The sequence below is a fragment of the Phascolarctos cinereus genome, unplaced genomic scaffold, assembly GCF_003287225.1.
Source record: "Phascolarctos cinereus isolate Bilbo 61053 unplaced genomic scaffold, phaCin_HiC Scaffold_726;HRSCAF=1367, whole genome shotgun sequence".
Classification (NCBI taxonomy): Eukaryota; Metazoa; Chordata; class Mammalia; order Diprotodontia; family Phascolarctidae; genus Phascolarctos; species Phascolarctos cinereus.
The window spans coordinates 276317337-276335615 of record NW_027556098.1 but is presented as its reverse complement, the minus strand read 5'-3'; the positions used below and the strand labels follow the sequence as shown (position 1 = coordinate 276335615).

Genomic DNA, 18279 nt, shown 5'->3' with positions numbered 1-18279 from the left:
TCTCATTCTGGTCTTAAATAGAGAGAAGAAAGTGAAAACTTCAAAGCAAAATATGAGAAACTGATAGCACTTTGATCTGATAACTTAATTTTAGGTATTGGGTAACTCTTTAGATCATCTTCTTAGGTGAGAAAATGGATATGGTTGAGTGAGTTAGATATTTACTGTCTTGGGAGTTGTTATGAAATACTAATTTTTCTCTTTCCTACCAGGAAAAATTTCTCCCTGGACGGGACGTTTCTACTCTCTACTGGATCCTTCTTATGCTAAAAACAACATCCCTATCATTGCCTCTGTGTCTGAACATCAACCTACCACCTGGTCCTCTTACTACTTTGACCTGCAGCTCTTAGTCTTCATGTTCCCAGGTCTGTTTATCTTGAAATCTCTGACTTGGCTTCCTTGGCATAAGTTACTACATGAAATAAAATCTATAAATTTCCTAGGTGACACACTGTTTCTTTTCCATATGTCACACAGAGGATGGCTAAAAATATTTCTTATATACCTGCAGGAGAATATATAGAAATAAAGAAAAGAAAGAAAAGGAGGGGTGGGAACAATACTGGCAAATTTGTTGGGACAGTTATCCAAAGCAGAACATATGACTTTAATTCTTGTTTCACAAAGGCCCTGCAGAAGATATCTTTTCTGGCTGTTTCTCAAAACTCATTCTGTTTGTTCAAAGACATTGTCACAATTCCATGCCCCTGTCTAAAGGAGCTTTCACAAGGAAGTTTGGTTACCTGCCAAGCTACCTTCTATAGAAATAACTTTGAAGACCCTAGCATGATATCTTCAGGCTGGAGCTTAATATTCTTTTCCTCTCTAGAGGTACATTCTGAGATTTATTTTTTTATAGTGGATGTGACTACTTGTCCAGTTCTTGAAAGCTCAACTATATTTTTCTCCTTCCCTTTTTTGCAGTTGGCCTCTATTACTGCTTTAGTAACTTGTCTGATGCCCGGATCTTTATCATCATGTATGGTGTGACCAGTATGTACTTCTCAGCTGTCATGGTGAGAAATATCTTCTGTGCCCTTTTCTCCATTTCCTTGATGTTTTCCCTTCTGCTTGGTGAGGCTCAAGATATTCAGAGATTTTTGGCAGGTTGTGAGAGTGCCTTTTTTGAGAGTTTATAAGGACCTTAGATTTAAAGCTCTTTAGGAAAGTCAGAGTAAGGTCCTACTGGTATTGCTCCTGTCCCCCAGGTACTGACACATCCCAGTGGTCTCATTTAGCTTTCTTGGATTCACGATTCAAATCAACATGTGTTCATTAATCACCTATCAGCAACACATTGTGTTAGGCACTGAGCATATAAGAACAAAAGAGTTCCTTCTCTCAGGGAGCTTATATTCTTTTGACAGAATGCAGCATGTACACAGAGAAGTAAATACAGTGATTGAATAATTTTGGCAGTGGGGGCTTGGGGTTCTATGGAGAACTCATAACTGGAGGGATCAGGGAAGACATCTTATGGTCTGTGTGGCACCCGAGCTGAGCCTTGAAAGAAGGCGGGGACACTGACAGACAAATTTGAGGACAGAGAGCATTCTATCCATGGAGAAAACCTGGTTTAAGGTTCAAAGGGAGGGAGGGAATATCATGGAGAACAAAAAGGCCACTTTGGCTAGAACAGAAAGTGTGTGGGAGAGAGTAGGGTATGGTGAATTAAGTCTGGAAAGGTGGACTGGAGACAGGCAGACGGAAGGATTTTCTTTGCTAAACAAAGGCATTTGTGTTGGATTTTAGAGGCAGTAGAGAGCTATTTAAGGGTCAGGGAATGACGTATTCAGACTTGTGTTTAGTTAGGCTGTTTTGGCAGCACTATAAAGGTGAATCGATGAACTGGAAGCATGGAGACCACCTAGAAATCTCTTGCAGTTGTCCAGGTTAGAGGTGATGTGGGCATATATTAGGGTGGTGGCTGTATGACTGGAGATAAGAGGACAAATGTGAGCAAATGAATGGATGAGCGAGTGTGAAGAGTTGAAGGAGGCTGAGGTAAATCTGGATGATTGGAACAATGTTTGTGCTCTTGGCAGGGTAATTTGGAGGGAGGGGGTAGTTTAGGGAGAAAAGGAATGCTTTTTGTTTTAGATGTACTGAATTTGAGATACCTATGGGCCATCTAATGTAGATATAGATGTCTAGCAAGTAATTGGTGATAAAGAACTAGAGCTCGAGAGATGAGTGTTAGATATTTAGATTTGGGGATTAACTGCATAGAAATAATTGAACAATTAATCAAAAAGCATTTATTAAGCACCTGCAATGTGCCAGCCACTGTGTTTGGGATGCAAAAACAAAGAATGAAATAATTCCTATTCCCAAGGAGCTTAGGTTCTGATAGAGGAGATAACAAATACATATATAAGATTACAGAGCGTGTAGAGAGAGTAGAGGGCCCTGTACAGAATCCAGGAGCATACTCTTGCTCAGGTCAGAGTGTTGAAGAAGATCCCATAAGGACCGAGAATGAGAGTCATCAGATAGGTAGGAAGAGAACTCTGAAAGAACAGTGTCATGAAAGTATTGAGGTGGGAGGTAAGGCTGCAAACCATCAAAAATGGTGAGGACGAAGGAAAGGCTGTTGGATTTAGCCACTAAGATTATTGGTAACCTTGGAGAAAGCAGTTTCAGTTGACTAGTGGGTCAGAAGCCAGATTGCAAGGAGTTGAAAAGTGGGTGGAGGTGAGAAAGTGGAGGCAATTAGGAGTTTGGCTAAGCTATAGGATGACAGGTTGAGGGGACAGATGGGTCAGTCAATCAGAAAGTATTTATTAAGCACTTACTAAAAGCCATGCACTATGCTGAGTGCTGGGCATACAACAGAAGCCAAAAAAAAAACCCTAGTCCTTGTCCTCAAGTTGCTTACATTCTAATGGGGGAAAGCAACACATAAAAGAGGAGCTGAAAAGTAGGAAGTGGGGAGGTATAGATAAGAGGGCTCTCTGGGCAAGGGGTATGGTGGCTAAGGATGAAGAATGAGGAGTGACTGGTCTGGGGCCGTTCCCCAAAATGGAGATTCTGAGAAGAACTCACCAATAAAAGGAGGATCCACAGGAGCATGAGAGATGGAGATGTGTCAAGTAAAGATTTTTTAAAGATGGAGGAGATTGCGAATTGGTATTTGATAAGGCATGAGTGGTAGTAATATAAAGATACAGGGGATTTGAGGGTAGAGGACAGCATAAAACTGAACTGCTTAGTCTACAGAATTAATATTTCAAAAGGAGAAGAGTGAGGCTAGAGTAGGGATGATTGATGAGAGGAACAACTAATGATGAAGAATAGGTTTAGGAGTGATTGCGAGAAAGAGGTGGAAGGAGAGGAATATCAGATTCCTGAATCATGGGAATTGACAGTCGTGGGTGGGGGTGACATGAAGAGTATGACTGTTGCCGTGTGTGACTAAGGTGAAGCCAAGGTATGGGTTATGGAATTTGGGATGGTTGATGAACTGGGGGGCCAGAGTGTTTGAGATGACATTGACATGTATATCGTGTGAGAGTAAAAGTTATGCTGAAGAGGAAGACTATGATCCAGTTGCTAAATTCCTTGAGAGGAGGTAGAATGCCTGGGAGCCAGTTGATAGGAACAAATTGGCTTTAGAAGGAGTGACATCGATAGATGGAATGGTGCTAAATGGTGACACAGAGAGGGGTCGGTAAGTGGAAATGAGCAAGGAATGTACACCTACTCCTTTCTGGTCTAATGCGTTGGGGAACATGAGAAAAGAAAGTACATCCATTACTGGTGGCCCTCAGATGCAGTGTCTGCTGTGGGAAGGGATGGGTTTCAGTGAGTGTAAGAAAACTGAAGGATTGAGAAGTAGTCTAATATGAAGGGAAGTTTGGTGATGACAGAGTGGAGGTTCCAGAAGAATAGGGACTCTAAGTGGGATAGAGCTTAAAATGGGATAGGCTTGAGGGAGTGGGGAATGGTGGTAGAAGTTTTTGCCTATGTTGCCTTCAGTGCTGAAGGATTTCAAAGTGGAAGTGGGAATTTGCTAGCCATAAGCCAGTTTTCTCAACATTCCTAAGAGAAAACAGCTCTGCCCTAGTACCTCGGCTGTTGGTAATGGAGGGCTGTGGTGTTGCTAATTTTTATCGTCCTTCTCTTGGTTCAAGGCTGGGACCTGAGCTGACTGTAGTGGTGAGAGGTTTGGTGTCTTTGCTTGTAGTGGGTTTACTTCAGGCAGTTTAGCAGCATATATGGGGTGGCACAATGAGTTAATGTTAGCTACCTACTTTCTATCATAGGTTTTTCTCTCCAGCCTTGTGTCAAAGAATGAGGTTCTTTCCAAATATTTCCTATATTTCCTCCCTGTGAGATTTAGAGCAAGTCATTTCCTTTCCACTCTTGGAAACCAGGACGTGATATTTCTAAGGATTCATGAAGATTAACCAGTCACCTTGGTTTACCCTATTTCTGTCAAGGGCACCGTCCTTCCAGTCACTCAGGTTTGCAACCTTGGAGTCACTACTTTTTAAACAAAATTATTTGGTATCTTTTATTTCTATATCACTTAATTTCCCCCCACTATTCCTTCCATCTCCCAGAGAACCATCTCTTATAACAAATAATTTTTTTAAAAAAGAGAAAAGAAACTCAGAAAAATGGATCTATATATACACCCATGGACCTTGACCCCCTCCACCCCCCCACCCCCAAGGTATAGGGGGAACTATCTTTTCCTGTTTCTCCTTTGGAGCCAACTTTATTCTTTGTAATTTTGCTACATTCATTTTCACCTATTTTGTCGTGGTTTTTCCATTTACGTTATTGTCATTGTATATGTTGTTTTCTTGGTTCTGCTTACTTCACTTTATATCAGTCCTTGTAAGCCTTTCCATGCTTCTCTATATTCATCATATTTGTCATTTCTTACAGCATAGTTATGCTTCATTACATTAATGTACCATACTTTGTTTAGCTATTCCCCCAAATGATAGTATACATCGACTTTGTTTCCAGTTCTTTACTACCACAAAAATGCTGCTATAAATATTTTGGTGTATATGGAGCCTGTTTTTTTGTCATTGACCTTCCTGGGGTATATACCTATCAGTGGAATCGCTACATCAAAGAGTATGAACATTTTAGCCACTTTATTACAGCTCTACCAATGGGACATTATTTTGCCTATCTTTTCTCATTTCTCCAATATTGACCATATCCAGTTTTGGTCATCTTTGCCACTTAGCTGGGGCTTAGAGGATGCAGTAAAACGTCGGGGGTTTTTTGATGTGTATTTCTCTTATTAGTGATTTGGAGCATTCTTTCATATGGTTGTTAATAGTTTGCAATTCTTTCAAAAACTGTTTATTTGCATCCTTTGACCACTTATCTTTTGGGGAATGGCTTTTGGTGTTAAATATTTCTGCTAATTAACTATATATTTTGGGTACTGAACCCTTATCTCAGAATCATTCTCGATTCCTTACTTTGTCACCCCACACAGTTAGCCAAGTCTTGTTATTGTTATATTTATGTCATCTTTCACATCTGACTGCTTCTTTCTACTCTCGGATGACTGTGTACCCCAGTTCAGGTTTTCATTATCTCTCACCTGGACTAGTGTAATAGTCTCTTAATTCATCTTCTTGCCTGAATACTCTTGTCCTTCTAGTCTTAACACAAGTTTGCTGCTAAAGTGATTTTTTTTGGGGGGGGGTAAGGCAATTGGGGTTAAGTGACTTGCCCACAGTCACACAACTAGTGAGTGTTATGTGTCTGAGTCCAGATTTGAACTCAGGTCCTCCTGACTGTAGGGCCAGTGCTGTATCCACTGCACCACCTAGCCGCCCCCTAAAGTGATATTCTTAAAGTATAGGTCTGACCATGTCACTCCCTTGAGCAAAAAGCTCCATTGGCTTCCTTTTGCTTCTAGGATCGAATATAAATTTTTCTGTTTGGCATCTAAAGTCCTTCACAACTGGGCTTCGTTGTACCTTTCCAAACTTAAACATTACTCCCTTTCATGTATTTGTCGATTCAGCTAAACTGACCTTGCTGTTCTTCACGCGACATTCCATCTCTCCTCCTCTCAGTGTTTTTTCACTTACTTTCCCCCAAGGCTGGAATTCACTTCTTTCTCACCTCTGCCTCTTAGAATCTCTAGCTTCCTTCAAAGGTGTTAAGTATCACCTCTTACATGAGACCTTTCTGATTTCCTCTGCCCTACCTTCCCAACACATACCCAGCTGCTAGTGCCTCTTGGGTAGAAATGAACTTGTATTTACTTTGTAAATATTTGTATATATTTATATGTGTATTTATTTTTTCCCCTAATAAAATGTTAGTTCCTTGAAGGTAGAGACTATTTCATTTTTGTCTTTCTATTCCCAGCTCCTATTAATATTTAGCATATAGTTGGCACTTAAATTATTATTGATGATTGGTTGCTTAGTGCTAGATTGTATATAGGCTCAGAATTAAAAGAAGAAAAAAGAATTTTACTTATCTGTGGAGGTGATATGTTATCTATTGTGCTTCCTTTCTCTTTTCCAGGTACGTTTGATGCTAGTCCTTGCCCCCGTGATGTGCATTCTTTCTGGCATTGGGGTCTCTCAGGTCCTGTCCACCTACATGAAAAACCTGGATATTAGTCGTCCAGATAAGAAGAGCAAGAAGCAACAGGACTCTACCTACCCTATCAAGAATGAGGTGAGTATTAACCAATGAGTAAAGCATGTTGGGGATGGTTAAGTGGGGTTGGTTTGAAGATAGCCTAGAATGACTTTATCAATGGCACAATTGCTAGCTTGTAGGAATCAGAAGAAGACTACTTTCCAGTCTTTACCAGCAGTCTGTCTGGTTCCAAGTGTATTTATGAAATCCTACATAATTTGGTTCCTTATTGGCATGGTAATTAAAGTACTATATAAATTTTAGTTGCTATCATTTTTATCATGGTTAGGATTAAGAAACTGATGCTTCTATTTATGCCGTCCAGATTTATGTAGATGGAATTTATTTAAAATTTAAAAACATTTTTAATGCTATTTTTTAGATGACCTACCTTTTCCAGTATATCCTTTTCACTATTCCCAGTGAGACATCCTTTATAACAAAAAAATAAAAAAGATGAAAAAAAAATTTAACAAAATCAACTATCACGTCATAGAAGTTTAACATTATATGTAATGTCCCACACTCATATTCCCCTACCTCTGCAAAGAAGGAGAGATGCCTTCTCATATCTCTTCTTTGGAGCTAAGTTTTGTTACTATAATTTCAAAGCATTCAATTTTGATTTAAAGTTTAGTTGTTGATATTTCATTTGAATTGTTATAGTCATTGTGTATATTGTTTTCCTGATGCTGCTTACTTCAGTTTCCATTAATTCACATAGGTTTTCTCATGCTTCTGTATATTCTTAATGTTCTTAATTTTTTACAGCACAATAATATTCCATTACAGTCATGTAATTCATAACATTCACGTAACCACATTTTGTTTAGCCATTCCTCAGTTGATGAGGATCTACTTTATTTCTGGTGCTTCACTACTACAAAAAGGCCTTATAAATACCAAACTATATCAGTGCTACAAAAAGTACTTTCTTTTTATCACTCACCTTCCCTTGAGTATATATATATGTATATAGTGTTAAAGAGTATGAACATTTTAGTGACTTAGTACAATTTGAAATTACTTTCCAGAATGGTAGGACCAGCTTATATCTCTACTAACACTGAATTTGTGTCTGTCTTTTCACAACCTCTTGAATGCTAATTATAATTGGAGTATTTCTATGGTAACATTCATCTCTTTGGAATTTCCTCTCTGTTTTATCCCAAAAGAGACCCAGTTTTGTATCCTTTGGAATTTAATTCAGTTCTTGTTTTAGTTCATCTAGCATGCATGTTTGAATGTATAAGAAACTAGACAGTTTCTAGCCTGGAGATTGCTGAAATAGAGCAAAATTTGAGAAATGAATAGTGAGAAACTTAAGGTGATATCTTTTTAAGAGATTTATTTCTTCCCCAGGTGGCCAGTGGGATGATCTTGGTCATGGCTTTTTTCCTTATCACTTACACTTTCCACTCAACATGGGTCACTAGTGAAGCCTACTCTTCTCCCTCTATTGTACTTTCTGCACGAGGTGGAGATGGAAGCAGGATCATATTTGATGACTTCAGAGAGGCATACTACTGGCTTAGGCACAACACTCCAGAGGTAAAGATTTGGGGAGCTAAAGGAATGGGAAAGTGGATCGTGATGGTGAGGGTAGCAATTTTCAGCTGTACTAAGTCTTGACTGAATAAAATCATAGAGTCTTATAGTTGGAAGGATTTTAGAAGTCATCTAGTACTATAATTCTTATCAGGAACTCGTGAATTTGTTTGTTTGTTTTGTTGCGTTTTGTTTTGTTTTCCTAGGCAGTGGGGTTAAGTGACTTGCCCAGGGTCACAGAGCTAGTGAGTGTTGTGTATCTGGGGTCGGATTTGAACTCAGGTCCTCCTTACGTCAGGGCTGTTGCTCTATCCACTACGCCACCTAGCTGCCCCCTGTGAATTTGTTATTAACGAATATTTTGATAATTGTATTTCAATATAATTGATTCCCTTTGCAATCCTATTTATCTTATGCATTTAAAAATATAATTCTGAGAAGGGGCTGTAGATTTCATCAGATTACCAAAGGGGTCCATGACACATAAAAAGTTAAGAACCTCTGATCTAGCCCAATTCTCTATTTTGTAAATGAAAAAAAATTGAGTTAAGTTATGAGATCTTGGTCATACTATGAGATACTATTGTATGTAGAATTTATTTTTATCCTTTGTAATTACATAAAATAAGTTTTGTCTCTCCTACATGCCTGTCTTTCCACTATTTGACAACAGCATTTTCTTCCTACGTGGTCTTTTTTCCAGACTAAATACCTCCAGTTCTTCAGGTTTTCTTTTTTTTAAAAATTTTTTTAAAATAACATAATTTGTAACTTTTCCATTCAGTTGCCTTATTTCTAATTTGAAAATGTAAGTGCTATATAAGTGAAAGTATCAGTTGTTACTCATGTCCCCGACTTTTGTCTCCCTGGGTTATCAGCTTTTGGAGTGCAGGATCATATTTTATTATTAATTTTGTGTAATCTCAGCATCTAGCACAGTGCCTAACTTCACTTTGAAACACTTGATAAATGTTTGGTTGCCATATTCTTCATCATGTCAGACATTCAACTCCTGGCTTTCTTTCAGCTGTGCTTAGTTTTCTTTGTAACAATGCTGCCATTTGTCATGAGTGTTTTACTTCTCTCTTTTCTCCCTTGCAGAAAGTGAGTTTGGGTGCACTGCTGTAAGAGACAGAATGTTATATACTGATATATGATTCATAGTTACATGAAAATGCTTTTAGTTGTCCAAGATGATTGGATAACTTTTTACTTCTATGTCTTCTTCCCTTTAATTTCCTCATATACCTGATAGCATAGGTGAAAGCAGGAACCCAGTTTCTAATCTTCCCTTTTCCCATCTTTCCAGGATGCAAAGATCATGTCGTGGTGGGATTACGGCTACCAGATCACAGCTATGGCAAACAGGACAATCCTAGTAGACAACAATACCTGGAACAACACTCACATTTCTCGAGTAGGGCAGGTAGGTGGAAGGACTTTTCACACATTCTGAATATGAATCCTGGTAGGAAATACTGGTAGGGATCAGTATGACCTTGATCTGAAACTGGGATGTCTCTTTATTCTTCCAGGCCATGGCATCCACAGAAGAGAAGGCCTATGAGATCATGAGGGAGCTTGATGTCAGCTATGTGCTAGTCATATTTGGAGGCCTCACTGGATATTCTTCTGATGGTAATGTCCTTGATTTCTTCTGGATTATTTCACTGGGCAGACTCAGTAAATAACTCCTAAAGAGAACTTTAAAAATTTTAACTTCTTTTGTTTCTCAGTAATGCCTCTCTTAGAGAAGAGGTCTCTTCTCTTTGTAGACAAAGGGTCACAACTTAGTATTTACCTCAGCCTAGAAAATTAATAACCAGCAAGGATATGGTGAAACTAGAAACTATTTGTGTGCTGTGTGTGCTGAAACAGTGATTTTTAGGATTGACATACTGAAACTGGCGACATAACTGGTAACTGCTCCACACTCCCAAATTACTCAAATGCCTTATGGCAATAGAGTCAATGATTAGTTTTGTGGTACCCTAAACAACAGTCTCTATTCTTGACCACAGATTCTTGCCATCCTAGAGCGAGTTATGCCTTTCCCAGTGGGCAATAACTGGTGTATATATATTTGTATGTCCCTTGCCAAAGAAATTACATACCCACTGGGATAATCCTATTTTACTTAAACACACATTATCAGACCATGTGCTGTTTCTTAAGATAGTTCAAATTATTTATTGGTCATCTCTGCTTCCTGATGCACATGGCACAGACAAAAAACACAAGATCAGACTTAGTACTTGGAGGGGTCTTACCATATCTAACTTTTCTAGAATTCTATTCACCTCCTTAACTTCTTTCTTGTTTATTTTGTGGTTAGATTTATCTAGTTCAGAGAGGGGGAGGTTCAGGTCTCCCACTGTTTATTTCTTCCTGTAACTCCCTGAACTTCTCTAAGAATTTGGATGCTATATCACTTGGTGCATATATGTTTAGTAATATTAGCTTATCTCCTTTAATAAGATCTATTTTTGCTTTTGCTTTGTCTAAGATCAGGATTGCTACCTCTGCTTTTTTTACTTCAGCTGAAGCATAATATATTCTACTCCAGCCTTCTTTACCCTGGGTGTCCCTCTGTTTCAAATGTGTTTCCTGTAAACAACATATTGTAAGATTATGGTTTTTAATCTATTCTGCTATCTGCTTCTGTTTTATGGGAGAGTTCATTCCATTCACATTCACAGTTATGATTACTATCTGTGTCTTTCTCTCCATCCTATTTCCTCCACTCCCTACCGTTTATGCTTTTCTTTCTCTTTCCGTCTTCACTAGTGTTTTGCTTTTGACCACCGCCTCCCTCAGTCTGCCCTTCCTTCTATCAGCCCCCTCTCTTTTCTTCCCCTTTCCCCTTAGTACTTCTTCTATCCCCCCCCCCTTTTCTTTCCCCTTTTCCCTCCTGCTGCCTATAGGGCAAGTTAAATTTCTATACCTAGCTAATTATGTTATTCCCTCCTTGAGCCAAATCCGATGAGAGTAAGATTCAAATAATGCTCATTTCCCTGCCTTCTTTCCTTTTACTGTAATAGGTTTTTGTTCCTTTTCCTATAATGTAATTTACATTAATGTCTGACCCCATCTTTCTGCTGGTTCAACTGTTCTAGGTTTTTCCTGGCGTGATATTTTTTGGGCTTTCAGGGGTCAATAAGGGAGGGTGAGAGCAACTTACTTCTTACTCCGCCATCTTGGCTCCCAAAAGCAGAACCTGGGAGAGATCTTAGAAATCAGCTGTTTGTCCTCCAGATCTCATGTACTGTATTAGGTGTGACTATACAGTAATGATATTTTCTTTGTGGGGTGTGTAGAAGTAAAGGAAAGATCATCGTATCAGGGACATGTAACAACATGTTGCAACTTGCAGCAGCAATACTTAAGAGCTTGCAGTAAATCATAGCTGGGCTTATCTTTCCAAACAGAAATACATGTTTTTATGTCTTTAAAAGGAGTGTCTCTTTTTAGTACAAGGCCTATTAAAAATCTGCAAATAAGAGACTTAATATAGTAAAGGAAACTATGGAGATAGAAGGTCAAAAGCAAGTGCCTATGACTGGCATAAAAAGTTTAGAGAAGGTGGGGAAAATGTGGTCCTATGTTAAGCAGTCATCCTGATAGGACTGACAAGAATGTTGAACAGGTCAAAGGTTTAGTTTTCAAATAAGTGATTAAGGGGCAGCTAGGTGGCGCAGTGAATAGAGCACTGGCCCTGAAGTCAGGAGGACCTGAGTTCAAATCCGGCCTCAGACCAAACACTTGACACTTACTAGCTGTGTGACCCTGGGCAAGTCACTTAACCCCAATTGCCTAAAAATAAAACCAAAAAAACCCAATCAAATAAGTGATTAACAGTGAAATAATGACTACAAAATTATCTTTAGTTAAAGAAGCAGACTTTTGCAAGAGAATGTCTGCAGATTGTGCCATATATTTGAATTGATGAACAGAAACAGTGAAGACTTGTCTTTCAAGGGAAGTTTGATATGCTTAATGCTTTTTTGAGGAAAATAATAACTGGTGATGAAGTATAATGTTGTAATATAACCCGTAAGTAGTGTCAAAGTTTGCAGTGGAAAATTCCAGCATCCATTACTCACTAAAGTGTCTAGGTCAGAATCCCAGAGGATGATATTGTAGATTTGTTTCTTTGTTTTACTAGCATTGTTCATGCAGATTTTGTCTTTTGTGGCCAGTTAAGCTTATTATGTAGACATTCTAAAGGATTTGAATGAGAAAAGAACTTATAGCTCAGTGGTAGGATTTTTGTGTATGTTCTGTGAAAGTTTTTGACCAAATGTATCTTTATCCTATTTGACCACCCATCTTATTCATCAGACTCAATATCACATGATTTTTTATTATCTTAGAAAATCAAATCCACTTTTGTGATTAAGATTTAATATTACTGAAGTTGTTCAAGTAGGTGACAGTCTCTGTAGACACTTCCAAAAGGAGTTCCAGAGATGTTTTGAGTATTGGCACACCATTGGAATAAATGTATAGCATCTTAGGGGGATTTCTTTTTTAAAAGGAATAATAATCATTCAGGTGTTTAAATCTTGATAGGTTGTCTAATTACTTTATAGTCATGCTGCTTATTATGATATTAGGTTTCCTAAATATCCTTAATTTCAGTCTTTTTCAGTGTCTTTCATGAAAAATATTGAATATCTGTGAGCTATATTCTCCTCAATTTAATTATTGTTCATTTCTTATTAAATACATATTTTCTAACTGTCCTACAAAACAAAATAAATTCTCTGAGCAGTGAGACAGTGTGATATCACATGGCATTTCACACTTTTCCTTTTTTTGTAGACTACTGGAAGGTTCATCTTTGAGTAGCAGATTATCCTCTAAGTTGTCCCTGATCATCTACACCCTCCTATCTCTAAATAACCTCAGGCTTCTACACTGGGGACTACCAGACAGGTAGCCACAACCCCAGTGTTCTGTGGGCAGCTGGTCTAATAATACCTAGAGAGGGGGATTCAGGACTCTAGGATTCCATATTTTGTTTTGCTCCTGACTGTACGATCTTGACAAGTTACTTATCTTGTACCTCACTTTTTCCAGCTGCAATATAGAGATGGTAAGGTAAACTTGAATTTTTTAAAAATCAATTTATTTTTACTTTTCAGCAATCACTTCCATAAGCTTTTGAGTTTTAAATTTTCCCCACCTCCTTTCCTGCCTCCCTGTCCAATATGGTATGCAATTTGCTATAGCCTCTACATATACGTTCCTATTAAACATATTTTCACATTAGTCATGTTGTAAAGAAGAATTAGAACCAATAGGAGGAACCTCAAGAAAGAAGAAACAAAACAAAACAGAAGGGAAAAAAAAGAGCAAATAGTATGCTTCACTCTGCATTCCAACTCCATAGTTATTTCTCTGGATGTGGATAGCATTTTCCATCATGAGTCTAGATCCTTGCATTGCTGAATAGAGCTAAGTCTATCAAAGTTGGTCATCGCACAATGTTGCTGTTACTGTGTACAACATTCTCCTGGTTCTGCTCACTTCACTCAGCATCAGTCCATACAAGTCTTTCCAGGTTTTTCTGAAGTCTGTTTGCTAATCATTTCTTATAGCACAATGGTGTTCCATTACATTCATATACCACAACTTGTTCAGCCATTCCCCACTTGATGAGTATGCCCTCAATTTCCAATTCTTTGCCACCACAGTAAGATCTGCTATAAATACTTTTGTACATGTGGCTCCTTTTCCCATTTTTATGATCTCTTTGGGATACAGCCCTAAAAGACTTGAATGTTATAATGCCTACCTGAAAGCATGTGCCTGGGAAGCAGCACAATTCTAATGTGCCAGTAGAGCACTTTCAAACTGATCATCTGGCCAAAGTTCATTTGTCTAACTCTCTAAAGCCTGTGTTTGGTGTTTTTGACGAAAGGGACAACATTGAGGGTGATGAAGTAGTTTCACTTGATTAGTAGCATAGGATAAGAAGTTGGGAATGGTTTTTAATGTATGTACTTTGTCAGTAGTCATCATACATGTATATTTATGAGGCTAGTTCCAAGTTTTGTGGCTGGTAAGGCAGAGTTGGACTTATCCTATTACCTGTTCAGTATCTCCTGTCCCCAGCTGAAAATCATTATGCATTCTTCCTCAATGGTAGTTTAAAGATGTTATGTTTGGGATTTATTGTCTCAAATGCTGTGGAGGGGGTCTTATGATAGAACACTAAACATGGTATCAAACCTCCCCCTTCCCTCCTCTACTGCTTGGTATACTGGTTAGAATTAGATATTTCTTCTCCCACAAGAGAAAGACTTTCGATTTCAAGAGGAAATTTTCTTGGAAATAGTGACATTTGTGAGAATTTATTTGTCTAGTTTTGACCTCAGTCTGAAAATACTGGTATCTTTTTGTTTTGTAGACATTAACAAGTTTCTGTGGATGGTACGGATTGGGGGGAGCACAGACACAGGCAAGCACATCAAGGAGCATGACTACTATACCCCAACTGGGGAGTTCCGTGTTGACCGGGAAGGTTCCCCAGTGCTCCTCAACTGCCTCATGTACAAGATGTGTTACTACCGCTTTGGACAGGTCTACACAGAAGCCAGTGAGTGAAGGATAGTGTGGTAAAGAATGGGAATGATGTGGGTTGGAATAAGACAAGAGCCCTAATTTCTCAAGCCTGCTACTTTAAGGGAAACCTGCTTTAGCCATAAAACCACCTTAGTGCTATATCAGCAAAGATTTCTGTACTGAGTCTAGGGACCTGACATCTGAAATCACTTCTTTGACACCAGGAAACCTTTGGTGCCGAGAATGTCATTTAGACCCCTACCTGAGTTTGTCATGGACTCTTTTGGAGTGTTCATTTCTCCCTAGTTAATTGTTCTTTCTCTCTAGTTAATTGGGTCTTTAATCATCTTCGTAATTCCTCAAGGGGGCTGGAAGGCCAGCCTGTTCTGTGTTTTTGAGAAAGGATGAGCTCTGCACTCTGCTGGGCATCCTTTTGTAGAGAGAATGTTTTGTGTAACATCCCTTTCTTATCTTTGCCTATCACAACTTTATTAACATACATTCCAGCAGATATTTTCAGATGCAGATGATAGCACATGGCTCTTTTTTTTACCCTTCCTAGAGCGTCCACCAGGCTATGACAGAGTCAGAAATGCTGAGATTGGTAACAAAGATTTTGAGCTTGATGTCTTAGAAGAAGCATATACCACAGAACATTGGCTGGTCAGGATATACAAGGTTAGTGCATGCTGCAGTGCTGTATTATGGGGGAAAAGCACTGGAATTGTCTTCAAACTTAAAAGACCTGAGTTTGAAACCTGGTACCAGTACTTACTACTTATGTGATTTTGGGGCAGATGACTTAATGTATTTTTCTAGGCTTCACTTTCTTCATCTGTAAAATGAGAGAGTTGGATTAAATCATTCCTAAGGTCTTTTCTAGTTTAGAATTTTAAATCTTCTCTGTCAGTACTAACTCCTATGTGTTTTTGGATTAATCCTTGATTTTGATGGACTATACCTTTCTCATTTATGAGAATTTCCATAAGCAACTCTCAGCAGAGCTTATAACTGAATCAGAATCTGTGTGTGTGTGTGTGTTTTATGTATGTGTGTATATAATTTTATTTTCGGTTGTTGCAGTTGAGTAGAAAGAAAATATATGCTTTAAGGATTTCTTACAGCATTAGTTTTCTTATTAGGTTTGTTTATATATATTTTGAGAGTTGGCTATTATGTATTAAAGGGTATTGATTTTATAATTTTGTCCTAGATATTCTCAAAAGTAAGGAATGAGAAGTCAGTTTCTCAGAGGAAAATAAACTTTTTACTTAATTTGCTTAATTGCAAAGCCACATTGGGCATCAACGCAACTCACTTTACTTTTGGGTGAACCTCATCTAGTACCAAAGGAAGAACATGTTCCATGATTTTATTTTAATATAAAAAAATTTCAATGTTATTTCATTTTCAGCTCCAAGTTTACTCTCTGCCGTCTTTCCCTTTACTCCATTGAAAAAGCAAGAAAAACAAATCTTGTTATAAATATGTATAATCAAGTAAAACAAATTCTTGCATTAGTCATGTCCAAAAAAATGCCTCAATCTTCTGAGTTTCTAGCATGCTTTGTCATGAATCTTTTAGAATTATGATTAATCTTTGTGTTGATGAGAGTTCCTATGTCTTTTAAAGTTGTTAGTCTTTTCAGTATTATTGTTATTGTGTAAATTATTTTACTGGTTCTGCTCACTTTACTTTGCATTAATTCATACAGGTCTTCTCAGTTTTTTCTGAAACCATCCCCTTCATTATTTTTTACATCACAATAATATTCTATCACCTTCATATATCATAACTTGTTTAGCCATTTCCCAACTGATGTGGACACCTCCTCAGTTTCCAGTTCTCTGCCACCACCAAAAAATCTACTAGAAATATTTTTGAACACATGGGTCTTTTTATTTTTTCATTGGTTGCTTTGGGGCATAGAACTAGTAGTATCATCTGGGTCAAAGGATATGCACAGTTTAATAGCTTTTTGGGTATAGTTCCAAATTTCTTTCCATAATGGTTGGACCAGTTCACAGCTCTACAAGTAGCCCCACTAGCATCTGTCACTTTCCTTTTTTTAGTCAACTTTGCCATTCTGATGAATGCAAGGTAGTACCCCAGAGTTGTTTTAATTTTCATTTATCTAATTATTAGTGATTTAGAACATTTTTTCCAAAGGGCTTGGATTTTTTCCTCTGAAAACTACCTATTCATATCCTTTGACTATTTATCAATTAGGAAATGGCTCTTATTCTTATAAATTTTAGTTGGATTGGTTTTGTTTGTACAGAAACTTTTTAATTTTATCTAATCACAATTGTCTTTTTTACCTGCTGTGAACCTCTCTATCTCTTGTTTGGTCATAAAATCTTCCCTTATCCGTAGATCTGATCCATTATCCGTAGGTAATTTCTTCCATTCTTCTCTAATTTGTTTATGATGTCACCCTTTATATCTACATCACTTGAAGTTTATCTTGGTATATATGGTGTGATATGTTAATGTATCTAGTTTGTGCCAGACTACTTTCTAATTTTCCTAACAGTTTTTGTTGAATAGTGATGCTCCCTGGTTTTAAAGGGTCTTGAAAAAGGCTAAAGTAGCTAATTTGTTTTACAGGTAAAGGACTTGGACAATAGAGGCTTGTCAAGGACATAATTAATCATCATCTTCACCTCCAATATGCATCGCACTGAATTCGTCTTCACCTAGGATGCCGCAGAGATTGTTTTTATATGCAGTTTGTAAGAACAAGGCAGAATGGGATTGGAATTGCCTGGAAGTTTTGCCCAGGGCAATATAGGTTGGGCCAGGTGGAATGATTTTTATAACTATAAGCAGGTTACCAAATGAAATGTCATGGCTTTACCATGGTCAATTAAAGGGGGAAGAAAAATTTTTAAATGTGTCTTATTTGGTTTGACTTAATGTGACTGAGCCATAGCAGGCAGACGTTCTCATTGCTTTGAGAGAAAGGAAGATGTTAGGCCTGATATCTGCACAGAGATCCCTCTCCTAAATAAATTGATGGTAAAGCCATTCCCTATTCCCTCAAGTTAGCCAAACTGCCAAGGACTGGATCAGGTACTTCATAGAATCTAAGAGTTGGAAGAGTCCTCAGAGGCCATGTAGTCCAAAATGTGTTACATGTACAAGAATTCCCTCCTTAAATCTCCAACAAGTCGTCATCTAACCTTTCTTCACTTGAAGACCATTAGTAAGGGGAAACATACTACCTCGTAAGCCAGCCCATTTTACTTTTGGTTAGCTCTAATTGTTAGGAAATTTTTCTTCACTTTGAGCCTAAATTGGCCTTTCTATAACCCATTTTTCCAAGTTCTGCTCTCTAGGGCCAAGAAAAACAATTCTAATCCCTCTTCTGCATTACAGGCCTTTAAGTATTTGAAGTGAACTATCATGTTCCTTCTAAGTCATCTGTTCTCCAGGTTAAACATTTCCAGTTCCTTTAGTTGATCCTATAATGGCCATTCATCATCCTGGTTCCCCTGATTCTGGACGTTCTCCAGCTCC

General features: G+C 38.1%; 1 protein-coding gene and 1 long non-coding RNA gene across 2 annotated transcripts in view; one reads left to right on the top strand and one right to left on the bottom strand.

The window, feature by feature from the left end:
• STT3A (STT3 oligosaccharyltransferase complex catalytic subunit A) overlaps positions 1 to 17652 on the top strand; it is a 29538-nt gene extending 11886 nt beyond the window's left edge. Inside the window, exons 10-18 of the mRNA XM_021000670.2 lie at positions 213 to 368; positions 928 to 1019; positions 6520 to 6675; positions 8002 to 8190; positions 9497 to 9613; positions 9723 to 9825; positions 14603 to 14791; positions 15320 to 15435; positions 17368 to 17652. Coding sequence (XP_020856329.1) covers positions 213 to 368; positions 928 to 1019; positions 6520 to 6675; positions 8002 to 8190; positions 9497 to 9613; positions 9723 to 9825; positions 14603 to 14791; positions 15320 to 15435; positions 17368 to 17406 — 1157 coding nt within the window. The 3' untranslated portion in view covers positions 17407 to 17652. The remainder of the gene's footprint in view (positions 1 to 212; positions 369 to 927; positions 1020 to 6519; positions 6676 to 8001; positions 8191 to 9496; positions 9614 to 9722; positions 9826 to 14602; positions 14792 to 15319; positions 15436 to 17367) is intronic.
• The window catches only part of LOC144454576 (uncharacterized), a 30852-nt gene continuing 19601 nt past the window's right edge, over positions 7029 to 18279 (bottom strand). The window contains exon 3 of the long non-coding RNA XR_013483096.1: positions 7029 to 7071. This is a non-coding gene — a long non-coding RNA (uncharacterized LOC144454576). The remainder of the gene's footprint in view (positions 7072 to 18279) is intronic.